Source organism: Thalassophryne amazonica, chromosome 9 (genome assembly GCF_902500255.1).
Source record: "Thalassophryne amazonica chromosome 9, fThaAma1.1, whole genome shotgun sequence".
In the NCBI taxonomy this organism is placed as follows: domain Eukaryota; kingdom Metazoa; phylum Chordata; class Actinopteri; order Batrachoidiformes; family Batrachoididae; genus Thalassophryne; species Thalassophryne amazonica.
In genome coordinates this window covers 99,428,596-99,442,817 of record NC_047111.1, presented here as the reverse complement: position 1 = coordinate 99,442,817, position 14,222 = coordinate 99,428,596, and the positions used below count along the sequence as shown (strand labels likewise).

At 41.6% G+C, this 14,222-nt stretch overlaps 1 protein-coding gene across 2 annotated transcripts in view; it reads right to left on the bottom strand.

The window, feature by feature from the left end:
* Nucleotides 1–14,222, bottom strand: part of hyou1 (hypoxia up-regulated 1) — a 43,054-nt gene that overhangs the window by 12,331 nt on the left and 16,501 nt on the right. For both annotated transcript variants that reach the window (XM_034178860.1, XM_034178859.1), the window contains exons 8-17: nt 13,503–13,618; nt 9,066–9,252; nt 8,795–8,929; nt 8,543–8,625; nt 8,243–8,375; nt 4,568–4,752; nt 4,302–4,440; nt 4,153–4,210; nt 3,720–3,796; nt 1,774–1,947 (exon numbers count right to left, since the gene is read on the bottom strand). In XM_034178860.1, the coding sequence (XP_034034751.1) occupies nt 1,774–1,947; nt 3,720–3,796; nt 4,153–4,210; nt 4,302–4,440; nt 4,568–4,752; nt 8,243–8,375; nt 8,543–8,625; nt 8,795–8,929; nt 9,066–9,252; nt 13,503–13,618 (1,287 nt within the window). The remainder of the gene's footprint in view (nt 1–1,773; nt 1,948–3,719; nt 3,797–4,152; nt 4,211–4,301; nt 4,441–4,567; nt 4,753–8,242; nt 8,376–8,542; nt 8,626–8,794; nt 8,930–9,065; nt 9,253–13,502; nt 13,619–14,222) is intronic.

The following is a 14,222-nucleotide window of genomic DNA, read 5'->3' as shown; positions in this document are numbered from 1 at the left end:
ACCTTAAGTTAGTCTACGATTTTCACGTTCATAGCAGTCTTACGAGTGCAGTTGCCAATAAACACCTCCAATGCGTGCCAATTTTGTTTACTTTCGGGTTGGCCTGTCTGGTCCAAACATGGCCGAGTCCACCGCAACAGAGGAGAAGCATTCCCCACCTAAACATAAACATCTCCAATGGATTATTCTGGCCCTGGAAAACCCACTCCTGCCACATATCTCTCCTTCCTTCCTTCCTCCTCCATCAAGTGATGGCACATGATAGCTGCCTTTTTTGAGGTAAGACACTGAAGTTTTGTTGACAAAAATACCGTATTTTCCGGACTATAAGTCGCACCGGAGTATAAGTCGCACCAGCCACTTTATCCATTATAAAGAAAAATAAACCATAAATAAGTCGCACCGGAGTATAAGTCGCACCAGCCACTTTATCCATTATAAAGAAAAATAAACCATAAATAAGGTCCACTGGACTATAAGTCCCATGGACATACAGGTATGTTAACATGAAAAGTTCAGATGATAATATTGTGACGGCTACCGTTTTCGGATGCATATTTCACCAGTCGCAACTTGTAATCTGCAGAGTATGATTTTCTTTTTGGTAGCATTTTTTCGGGCCTTCTCCGTTGTCTTGTTATGTTATCAGTAACGTTAAAATTTTATTTTTCTATGGTAGTCAGAAGTCGCAGGAACAGTCACACAAGCCTCGAGTGCCCTCTCGTGAGCTGCATTTTACCTACGGATATGTTTGTATTTTGCGGACCACATTGCGAGCCGAACCATGCAGCACCTACCTGCGCAGCTCATGACCACCCAGCGGTGTCGATCCAGCTCCTTCCAAGTGCAGACGCTAATCCTCCGCCGTCGCTCAGTGCTCCCATGCAGCTCTCAGCGTCAACTCTGCTCACACTGATATCCAAGGGTTGAAGCTGTCTTGTTAGCCGTCCCGGAATAAACACCATGTTCGTCTGCTTGAAACGCTTTTCACAATCATCGACGCCAGCTCCTTCCAAGTGCACACGCTAATCCTCCGCCGTCGCTCACCCAATGCTCCCACGCAGCTCTCAGCGTCAACTTAAACACTCTGCTCACATTGATATCCAAGGGTTGAAGCTGTTCTGTTCGCCAAGCCGGAATAACAGCAAGCACCGAGTTCGTCAGCTTCACACGCTGTGGGTGAGGTGAGGAATACGCATCCAAAGTTCTGTTCTCTGATTGGTTATCGCGACCAGCGTGAACTATAGGATGGCCGTCATACTACAGTGCCCATGATGCATTGCATTTCCTTTTCCGGTGGCCATTTTAAAACATAGATCGACTCTGTCACGTAAAATTGTTTTGTTACAGTAAATTAATTGAGATCCTACCGGTATATTTTTCATTTATAAGTCGCACCGGAGTATAGGTCGCACCCCCGGCCAAAACATGTAAAAAAGTGCGACTTATAGTCCGGAAAATACGGTAAGATTAGCCTCCTCTGTACCAGGCTAAAAACTTGAGTTGGGTAACGCGAAACTTTAACCGACTAAGCACTTTGTGCAATGACTAACGCCAAAAAATGAGTTGACTCAGTGAGTTTAGTCCACTAAACAAGATTTGACTGCTTGATGAAACCGGGCCGGCCCAGGACTTGAAGAGAAATCACTGCTTAATCATAACTACCTGATCATTCTAGGTAGCAAACTATCAACATGAGCTGGTAACATTAGCTTCTGGACTTATCTACTTTGCTGAATAAAAATAATAATTCTTTTCACTGATCGATCCTACCTTGGCATCAGTCTTTGTACCAGCAGACTCAGTCGTCTCCTGGCTTTTCTCTTGAGATTCGCTTTTGTCCGTCCCTTCCCCCTTTTCTTCAGCAGTTTCTTCCTTCTGTTCTTCAGTCTTACCACCTTCTTCTTTACCCTCCTTCCCAGAGTCTGGAGGCACCTCCTCTTCATCCTGGGGGCAAAAGCACCAAAGTGTCAGCAAGAAGAGCAACAATTCATTCCAATTCTGCTCAAGTCTAGCTCTTTCAGCAATAAAAATATCACAACTTACACAGATGTTGAGCCAATTCAAATATATTTATTACCAAAAAGAAGAGCTTTGCAGTTTCCTAAAAAGGTAAATAAGAAAACTAAGCTAGACAACATAAAACATCTGTGCACTAGTACAGCACCCTGGGCAAATGATAAGCTTTCCACTGACAACTGACACTTTTCTGCAGAAGCCATTTATAAAGTGCAGTTCAGTGATTTTTTTAACCTTTGACCTCAAAAATCAATAGGCTTCATCAAGCCTAACACACATACCAGAAAAAAAGACGTTATTGCGGCCGTAAGATTTTAATCAAAATATGCTCTACTGACCTTGAACTTTTATCCCCAAATCAACAGGCTTCTGGGAGTGACTGTGCGTAATGCACATAACAAGTACAGCTGAGGTCAACTCGCTCACATGTGAAATGCTGCATGATTGATTGAGTGTGTGTCTGTGTGCACATTGTGATGGCGAGCCCACCGGCCATGCCGTGGGAAAAACAAGCTAATGTAACTAAACAAAGAAAGATAAAGCAGGCCACTTTCAAACTAAATGGATCCTTTAATTGTCAATGAACAATGAGAACACGTGAAGTGACAACATTTTAGCCAACATCATGCTGCAAACATAACAACTGATAACAGAATAAAATTTACTTGTTTGTAGGTGTAGTGGTGGTTTTTATATATATATATATATATATATATATATATAGACATTTCTCCTCAGACATTAGGTGGACAACAACGTAGAACAAGTTCTTTAAAACAAATTTTTAGTTTGTCAGAGGCTTTTGAAAAATGTTTCAAAAATTAAATCTCATTTAAAAACCAGACAGCAGCAGGACCAGAGCTAAGAACTATGATAACATCACTAGTATTAGCAGTGAAAGAATGAAGCAGCAGCTTTTATTGTCACTGTACATACATACAGCAAAACCTGTCATCTGCACTGAACCCATCCTAATTACAGTTAGACACAATCCACCCACTAGGAGCAGTGGGCAGTTACAGTCCGAGCGCAGGGACCAACTCCAGATGTAGAGATGCTGCCTTGGTCAGGGGCAGAGAAAGGAGCAGACTCTAAACAAACATGTTTTGGCTGTGGGAGGAAACCGGAGCGTCCGGAGGAAACCCACACAAACATGGGGAGAACATGCAGACTCCACAGAGAAAGGATGGGAAGCGATCCCAAGACCTTCTTGCTGTGAGGCACCAGTGCTAACCACTAAGCCACCGCACCGTTAGACGTGTATTATTCAAGGATGCCATGGTTCCACTACAAACTGGGGGGAAAGTGAGCTGCTGAGTTAAACAGCAGGTTTGTAAGATACAAAACTGGTTGAAGGTGCTGAATTTATTTATTTTTGTTTAAAACTTTTTAAAATGGGAGGTGATGGTCTAGTGGTTAAGTGTTGGGCTTGACACCAGAAGATTCTTGGTTCAAATCCCAGCCCGACTGGAAAATTGCTAAGGGCCCTTGGGCAAGGTCCTTAATCCCATAGTTGCTCCCTGTGTGTAGTGGGCACCTTGCATGGCAACACCCTGACATCGGGATGAATGTGAAGCATTACTGTAAAGTGCTTTGAGCGTCTGATGCAGATGGAAAAGCGCTATATTAAATGCAGTCCATTTACGATTCCCTGACGAAATGTAGAAAATGGTTTTTGTCGGCATCCAGCAGCAGCTTACCTGGACAGGTTCTGTCACATTTGGGCTAGGTTCTGAAGATCCTCCTCCAAACAAGGTGGAAATCGTGTTACCCAGTTCTAAGAGAAAACAAGGCATTGTGATTATGTAGTGACAGATGTTTAACTAACCTACTCACACTACCTGCTAACCTCCAGAATTTTTACAGCTACAGCTGTGCACAGATGTTTATACTGTAAAACATCTGCTCTCACAAATGATTCTCTGGTACAATCTGATAAAACAAGATTTTTTTTATTCACCCATAAAAATTAAGGATTTGATCATCCCAAACATTTGTGAATTCTGTGCAAACAAGTAATAACTGATCCATATTTATATTATTTCAAATCCATTAAGTGATCATCCAAATTTAAAGTTGTCTTATGTACATTTTGGGTGGCTGAAACTGATGCTACTCCTTAATAAAACATACTAGTTAAGGTAGACTCCTCTTCTTTCTCATCAACAATGGTTTCAAAGACCGACTCCACCTGCAAAACAAAGTCACAGCAACAAACAACCAAGTTACCCTGAAATTGGTTTAAACCATGAAGCCACAGATAAGGTTCTAGTGTGACGTACCCGATTCAACAAGAGAACTCCACTTTCATCCATGTTGAAATGTGCTTTGATGCCCTTTGATTCCGCATCTGCATGTTTCTGGAAGCTGGCTCCCACACCAGACAGCTTGACTGTGGTCAGGTTCAAAGAACCAAATGCACTTTACAAAAAAATGACATTTTCAACTTATTAGTTAAAACACACCGACATTCTGAGGAATCAGAATGCCTTTTAAAATAATCACTAGAAGATGAAATTTGACCATCTTCCTGAAGCAGGCAGCTAACCTGAGGTCATCAGGTCTCAAAAAGCTGAGGTCACCGTAGTTGATATCAAAAGAGAAGTCATCGTTGTAACGGTTGAACGTAATGACCTTGCGCTGGGGGTAAGGTGCCATCCTCTGGAAGAGGATTCGCTTGTTGTGTTTCAGGGTTTTAATGCCATCTTCTTCCATCTCACGGGTGAATTCCACCTGGTCGAGACAAAAGTGGCTAGTATGAACACGGTCATGACTTATAACATTAAAACTACGCAAAAGGAAAAAGAACTCAAGATCTGCCCCCACTGAGCTATACCAGTAGCTTGCATGTATTTTTTTTTTGGGGGGGGGGCTGCACCCTTGTAACACATCAGGGCCCCCAAAGGTGGTACAGGGCTGCTGAAGTTGTGGGTGTTTTGGGATGGTACCACTCTGGGTACCACTGCAGTGCAAGATATATTTGAAGTAGTGTGAAGGCCCGGTCACATGGCATACAACGATTCCTGAACGAAGGGAAAAAAGTAAAGTCACATATTGTCGAGAAAAGGTGGACGAATGAGCTTCTGACTTTTCCCATCACCGAATAGCCTGCAAATCAAAAGCGCAAAATGAACGAAAGAGGAACAAAGCAAAACCAAAGCTAACGATCTCGATGCTTTAAACGAAACGGGCCTGGAGCCACTGCTGGAGCACTGTGTGTCTGCATCCTGCTCTGTGTCTCAGGAAGCAATGCTGGGAAGCAGCTCTGTAGTGCCCGAGTTCGGGAGAAGCTGCAAACAGAAGCACGCAATCTGACCCACTGTGGAGATCTGTGCGCACGTCAGTGGATCCACCTGCTCCAGTTGTTCATCCAGGACAAAAGAGGGATCATCTCCATCAGAATCCTCACTGTCTGGTTCAGACTGAAGACTCGCTGCGTGCTCCGTCTTGCTTCAATTAAAAAATAAATAAACAAACTGAAGCGCTTGCTCAATATTCATGAGACGCCTCATTTGGAAGAGGAGAAAAAAAAAAACACCACACATGCTAATATACGAGGTTTGTTAGAAAACTATCCAAGTTTTTCATTTTTTTCAAAAACTATATGGATTTGAATCATGTGCGCTTGCATCAGCCAAGCTTGAACCTTCGTGCGCATGCGAGAGTTTTTTCACGCCTGTCGGTTGCGTCATTCGCCTGTGGGCAGGCTTTGAGTGAGCACTGGTCCACCCCCCTCGTCGGACTTTCATTGTCAGGGAAATGGCTGAGCGATTGGAGCGGCGCACAACAAAAAGCATGTCCGTGTTGGAAGTCTCACAGGACAAGTTGTGACATGCCCAGCTGTTACACAATTTCTCGGATACTCACTCGACTGAAAAGCCACCGAAAGCCGTCTGAATCTTCCGAATGGTTTCCAACACCGACGTGCTTTTTGTTGTGCACCATTGCGGCTCTGTCCCAACGCGCAAATTCCTTCGCACGTCTTTCATTACAAAATCTCTAACAGTGGAATGTGCCGCAAAAGTGCTGATGTCCACCCCTTCTGCAATTTCTCTGATAGTCAGATGACGTCCCGGATCAACACAGCATTCACTTTGGAAATGATCTGGTCGTTTCAGCTTGTCGATGGCCGCGCAGAGCGCGGCGCGCGCTCCGCCGCTGTGGGCCGTCTTTAATCCGGTTGTAATGCTCCTTAATCTGTGTGACACCCAGAGTATCCTCACCAAAAGCTGTCTGAATCTTCCGAATGGTTTCCACCTGGCTGTCTCACAGTTTCTGGAAAAATTTGATTCAGCGCTGCTCCAATCGCTCAGCCATTTCCCTAACAATGAAAATCCGACGAGGGGGGTGGACCAGTGCTCACTCAAAGCCTGCCCACAGGCGAATGACGCAACCGACAGGCATGAAAAAAACCCACGCATGCGCACGAAGGTTCAAGCTTGGCTGATGCAAGCGCACATGATTCAAATCCATATAGTTTTTGAAAAAAATAAAAAAGGTTGGATACTTTTCTAACAGACCTCGTAATTGAATATATAATCAAAGCAGTAAATTGATCAGTCCGTGTGAACGCTGAGCACTGACTACCCATCTGCGGTTATTTCTACAAGGTGCAGCTGATTCACAATGTGAATTATGTCTTCCAGAACAGCTCTTATATAATCATTTGAATCATCTACCTGTTGCCACATGTACAGAAGGGCTGGATTGTCATTCCTACACTCATTGTTATATTTAATAAAAACACAATACGTGCACACAGGAGGCGATTGCTGCTGCATTCAACACCGTCGGAAATTACACAACTTTTGTTGTTTCAAATTCAGCAGTTGCTTGTGGCAGGAGCGTGGTTTTCATTTTATTTTTGGTAAAATAATTCATTATATCCACACAAAAGATTAATTTTGGCCTATATAAGGTTCCTGAACCCAGTGAAGCTGACCCCCGACCCAGATAAAAAATAAATAAGTAATAATAATAAAAAATTAGTTTGCCCTGCGATTTCGGACGGTACATGGACTCAGCGGCAGCAGCAGCTCTCACAAATCGGCATATCCACTGTATGAAAACATTTAGCTGGTCGAACGAAGTCGAACGCCAACGTTACAAAAACTATGCAAACTATAAGAAACAGCCAAGAACGACAGCAGAACAAAATACGGATGAATTGAGGTTTTCGGCAGCATTCGTTCAAATTTTTTGACAGTTTAAAAATCATGACGAAGCGCCAGCTGCAGGAATGAAGCTGCGCGAAGGTTAAAGGATGCCAAAGAAAGTCCAGATTTCTTGTTTCGTTTGGGCTTCATTGCCCTTCGGTAAGTGCCGTGTGACCGGTAGTTAAAGGATCAACTGATCTGTATGGATGCACCCATATCCACCCCTCGGAGTTAGCATCCAAATCAATTGCAGTTTAACTGCTCAATAAAGTTTCCATAATAATGTGAAATACAGATTTCTTGCATGGTGACTTGTATTGTTTTTAGAGTCATAACTGCATAAATGTCAGTGCAGGGGGGGGGGGGGGGGGGGGGGGGGGGGGGGGGGGCACACCAAATTGTTTAGGAGGCATTGTAAAGTCTCATGAACAGACACTGTGATTCCTATTTATCTCCTAAATAAAATCTGTGCTGTGAATTCTTCTGTAGAATTCAACATCCACAGACTTTAACCCAGAATTTTTGTGACTTCCCAACAGTCTCTGTACAGATAATTTATCCTGTTAGGCAACAGACCATGGACCACAGCCAATTCTGACTTATTTAGAATCAAAGAGCAAAACAACACAGCCTCAGTGTACCATGGACTACACAAAATGTATGGCAACCTTCACTCACTGGGAACTACACTGTAGCAGAGTTTCTGACTGTTGACCAGCAAAAACAAGTCCTCTGCTTTTACAATACTCAGGTTGACAGATTGTGTCATTCCAAGCTCTATAGACAGTGACTGCTCACACAAATGTTACTTTGTGTACAAAGTCTAACAAATTTCAATTTTGATAATCCGGCAGAAGATGATCAACAATGGCAAGAACAAAGTTCAGACCGCAAATTTCATGCCATCATCACGACTTCCACTTCACATCCTGTGGTTTTGTTTTGTTGGTTCCAATCAGATACCTTTTTATGGTGTTATAAACCAACACAGATCAAAACCAGGTTTGCAAATTGCACTGATTATGTTCCACACGGATGGAAACGCCCCCTTGATGAGCTGCACTGACCTGAATGGGGTAAACGGCTGCATCTCGCACCAGGAAGGGTTTGACCTTAAAGGCTTTGCTGAGGACGGCAGCCTGGTACACGGCGCCCATCGCTGCAGCTTCATCAGCATTAATATTCTTCCCCAGCTCCTCTCTACAAGAGTAAAAACGTATCAATACAGATAACCACTAATGACAGTTCTCTAATTACATCCATGACAAGATACTGTGGAAGCCTAGCTCTATGGAATAATGGAGACCTTACGGTTGTATTTTCATTTTTGAAAATCAAGGTTGTTCAAATATGAGGTAGACACTTACTTCCCCACAGCTTTGAGCAGCACCTCCTGGACTTTTGGGACACGTGTGGAACCACCTACTAAGACCACCTGTTCAATTTCCTCCTGTTGGCAGAAAATTGAAGCACTCAGAATCATAGCAAATTTATAATCTTTTTAATGCTGGAAGACATTGAATAACGTACGCAGCAACCTTTACATAACAAAACATCATATTAGGATGAAATTCTGAACAATTATTAATAAAGCGTCCCTTCAAAGAGGGTCATCTCACCAGCTTCATTTCTGCAGCGTTGAGGGCATCCTGCACCAGGAGGGGCAGCTTCTCAAAAATATCTGCACATAAAACTTCAAAGTCAGCCCTGGTCACTTTGGCTTTGAAGTCTATGTCATCCATCAACCCCTCCACCTAAAAAAAGAAGAAATACAAAGGATTTTTTTCCTACTGCAATGAGTGACATCTGATTAGTTTAGTTCCACGTTTTAAATCAACACTGCAAGTTGCAAACCAAGGACACCACAAGAGTTGACCTTGCTACACTCACCTGAGCCATGAAGTCTACATTTGCACTCAACACTGTCTTGAGCCTCTGGGCCTCCTTCAGGAGCTTGGCCATGGCCCGATGGTTCTCCCTCACATCCTTCTTGCTCTTCTTCTGCTCATTAAACAGTTTGGCTAAATGGTCTCGGAGTCGTAGGTCCATTTCAAAGCCCCCCAGGCTCCGATCAAACCTAAAGTCAGCAGTAGGTCAGCAAACTTTAGCCAGTGTTGATCAACTGGCTAAATGAATGATCAACTGATCATTCATGTACATTTCCAGTTTCACATGTGCCATTACAACAGGCTTTTTGCTAAGTTTGTGTCAGGTCAACTTCCCATAAAAGGTTAATGAGCTGTCTCAGAGAAAATCATGCAGAAAAAGAGAAGTTGGCTGGATGACTATCACCGATTTCCATGAAACTTTCCAGAAGTGAAGAACAATCACAAAAACTTGGACCCATAACATTTTTTCACTCCATAAAACATTAACAACTTTAGATAATTTTTAAAATGATCCACTTTTGCCCATGCTTGCCGTCTCTACATTGAAATATAGAGTAAAAAAAGGTGATTTTGAAAGTGAAATGTTCTCAATTCTTGACGCCTGTAGTATTGTTGTTCCCTGTGTACCAGAATTTGGGAAATATATTTTTCTAAATGTTTTTAGTGTGGCATACTGCAGTGTAAATTAGCAAAGTGACCTTTACTGAGTGAATGTCAAATTCCCTAGTTACTGTCTTTAATGAGCGGTCAGAGAAAATCATGTGGGGTTGGCTGGATGACAGACTCCAATTTTGATGAAATTTTCACCATATACCCTTCAAGTAGATTTATTAAGAATGGCAAAGTTAGTTTTTCCCATCAGGCAAAATTTTACTTGAATTTGGGTCAGTTTAAAATTTGATGTCAAAATGGCCTCAGATTGTGTTTCATTAAAATATTGTAAAAATGGTCAAATTTGCCATATCTGTTCTCAATTCTCGACGAGTAGATAAAAAAGGTGAGTGTGATTCCTCATACAGGGTGACCATGACCTTCAAAAACCACTGTTTGTTCTGTGGCATATTTCCTTATATTTCTGTAACTGACACTTTTTGAATCCTATATAGTGCAGCAGATGAGAATATTTAGAGCGGAATCCTGCAAAAAACAAGCATCAAATTCGGTACAAATACTCCTTAGATATTACCCTTATGAAATAACCGATTAGCCACCTGAATTTTCAATAGGCAGCCAGGTAGGAGTCAACTGGAGAATTACACAGAGGTCAAACTTTTAAAATGCTCCAATCATGTTGAAAATGATACATTTGTCTGATCATAACAATTCTAAAAAGGTATAGTTTGGACTATCTATGACTGAATTCCATGGAGTTATGGGGTAAAAACAGCCAAAATGGTGACAAAGGTCAGTTTCAGTGTGTACAGGGGTCAAAAGTTAAAGTTGCTTCAATTTTGGTAAAAAATTATGCAAGTTATTGGTTGAGTTAATAGCATTTTAAAAAGGAATAGTTTGTACCATCTGTCATACATCATAGAATCCAATGGACATCAACCTTGTTTGACCTTTGCTTTGGAGACCAAACATTCAACACTGTCAAAACCATTCCATTTATTCATCCTATTAGCTCAAAAAAAAAAAAAAAAAAAAAAAAAAAAAAAGTTTTTCCATCAACTTCTGCATTTAGAATGCTCGATTTGATAACCTCACGAAATGCGAAGCTACTTAAAACTGGTCATGTCAGCAATTAACTTTATGCTAACAATTTGTTCTATCAATTGATGTAGTCCTGTTAAACACATACATACATATAACAAAAACACACAAACACTAAAAAAAAAAAAAACCCCTACATTTTAGGCAATCTGGGAAAACAAATACTGACACTAGTTGTTTCTAATACAATTTTTATTTTAAACACTGGAAACCTGAGAAAACTTCAAATGAGCTCATCTGTCCACTGCAGTAACTAATTCTACATGCAGCACAGCCTTCATTCATCAGCCGTTGTATATACAAGACATACCCCATATAGTGCGCACATGGTCTATTTGCAGTTTTTGTCCTGTTATTTAGACAGGACGAGGTTCAAATTTTAAGTACAGTCCCCATCCTCACAATATGACTAATGAACTCCAAACTACAAGTGTGTTAGTTTAAAATACCAGTTTTTATATAAACAAATAAAAAAGGTACATTTCAGCATGACTCAACATATTCTCATTTCAAAAGTTGTATGTATGTTGTGACAGCACACTATCACATTGACAAAGATGCTCTAAAATTAAATTAAAGCTCATTAGGCTTCCTTGGACCAGAATGAAAGTGATTTCCTCTTGCCTGTGTAACCACTGCTTAATGATCATCAGAAAAGTTTGACAAAAGATCTGTCCTACACAGCCTGTATGTTAAAGCTGTGCTTGAGAGAAAATCATATTCAGCTGCAATTCCACTAAGCTGCCAGATGGTGGAGTTAAACATTTCAACAGTTGCAATGACGTGATGTCTTCATCAATCCAGAAAGTAGCAGAAAATGTCCACATGAGAATCAACACTCACAGACAGTAACATTCATAATACAAAAGACATCCAAAATGTTCCCAACACCGCTGTCGCACCTTGACCATTTAGCCAGCGTATGCCGGCCGTATTGAAGTCGCTGCATCTAATAAGTGATGGGTATGTTTTGTATAAGTTAAACGCACGTTGAAGCATGCTGATATACATCGTAATGCACAAAAATTTTCAGTATGCACAATATTTTTGACCTATGTCTCATACGTGCCACACGGGGGACTGGACACAAGTTATGTGATTGCTGACACGTTTCTTGTAAGTAACTCCTAAGTCGAAATACGTCCATTAATACTGTCTATTGATTGGCTGAAAGTAGCAGTCCTCATGCAAACAAACTTTTTCAAATATTAAAACCATTCACACACGAAGTAAATTAATATTACCTGTTGTGTTGTTTCAGCCGGATTCATCACAGCCTGATGAAAACATATCCACATAAAGCGTCTTGATTTTGGAAAACGACGTCTGAAAATACAGTTCCTTGTTGTGGCTGAAGAAATGTAGCATTTTAGAAGAAGTCCGTATGTGGTTTTTCTGCTCCCAGTGCATTTCTGAGCCTGAACCAGGCACAGGGACTGATCAGACGAGGTCGGGGGAATGATCACACCACAAAACTGACACTTTGCACCACAACAACACAATTAACTTATTTTAAAAGGTGAAAGAGTCACAATGCCTCATTCATTCACGTTCAGCTTTTATCACAGACATCAGTTCAGACTCCAACAGTCTGCAGAGATGAAAATAAATCCCAAGATCCACCAAGACAAAAATAAAATAATGTTAAATTACTCTGTTCTGCCTCCGTGTGGAGCAGAGACGCCGCGAGACAGCTTGTGCGCATTCGATGACATGTGGGTCAATATTTAAGTGTTCCACCTGCCAGACAAAAGGGTTCTGCCGCCGGTGGAAATGCAAACTAAGCCAGACTTAACTGTTCCAACCCGTACAGTACCGACTTGCTCGGTGGAAACATACACCCACGTATGCCAGCATGTTTAATACGGTTGGCATACGCTGGCTAAATTGTCAAGATGTGACAGGGCCCTAAGATCTTGGTCAAAGCGCTGAAAAGGTCGAGTTTTATCTCTGCAAACATGGCAAAGTGCCATGGATCCAACTTCTGATATCGTGCCAGACTTCAGTATTGCCATTACACTTAATATAAAGGAAATACATTTAGCACCTTCTGAGACTGACGTCTGGACACATAACTTTAATATCCTTCATAAGGACCTCTGACACACCAGAAGATAAATGTCATACCAACAACAAGACTGCCTCATTCCTTATCATCTGATATGAGCCTGAAGGCTAGTTTTCACCAACTTTCCACTGCACGTCAGTCTTGCTATTGGCCAACACCAAGAAAATGATTATGGATTATCAAGTAATGCACAGAATTTTTGACAGGATGTCATGCAATCCTTCCAATTCTTAAGACCACGTTGTCTATGCTGCACGAAGGAAGGTACTGGTGATGTGATGAGCTTGGACAAAATATAACAGAGAAAATTGAGCAACTCTGTTTACACAAATCCCAGGAGAATGCTTTGTTTTATACGTATTAAATTTTACACCCATGGCAGAGATAAGATGCTAAGCTATGCTAACAGACTGGAAACAGTTCATATCCCTGGCTTCTTCTATGCTGCATCTTCTGGTACATTTTGTCACTGCCCCAGTGGTAATGTGGAAATCGTTAAGCCAAACAAACATGAAACTGTGTGTGCACACTGGTAAAGATGTCAGCGGCATGCAGCTGTGCAGTTGTAAAAAGTGGCCTTGTAACTACAAGTCATCACTGTGGTTATGAATAATACTTTTGGTGATGGAGACTGAGATGTGTGGTCCATGAACTTACCCAACACCTCGGATCTGTAACTGGGGTTGGGTCCCAGAATCCTTTGTTTTGACAGTCTGATAAGTGACGATAGTTGCTGTTGTGCTGCCAGACCCCATATCATAAAACATCACATTCTGTAAGAGGAAGACATAGTTTCAGGTCAATTCCCCAGGAAAGGACACACTTCACAGGACTCAGTGCAACCCTAAAGCATCATTTGGTGTGCCACATGTGACCCATGATCAGCCTGATCTTTATGAAACTTGCTAAAGGTTTGTTTGTTTTGTTAGCAATGTGGTTGTTAGCACATTGGTTTTAGTCAAAATCACAATTATGAGATTCTCATGAAACCTTGCGTAAAAGGGCAGATGTCAAATGGTGTAGATAAGCCTGGGAGCATTTTCACAAAGTTACACCTTCCCCCGAAAAAAGTCACCATATAGAATTAGCTGAAAAGCAGCAACAGCAATAACTAGCTGAAATTAAGCTGCTTGGCTAGCTAAGAAGCGTCTAACACCTGGGCTAGTCTTACCCACATATTATAAGTCTTTGGCATGCAAAGGCCTCAAACTGTGACAACTTCAGCCATCATTTTTACCCCGAGACAGTGTAGCTTAGCAGTTAGCCTGAAGGTTATACACCATGAACAGCAGAGATGTGTTGTTGGTGTAACATCCAAATCTTGACGTGAATGATGAAATTAGAGTATTTGGAGACAATGAGTCAGTCTTTTACCCC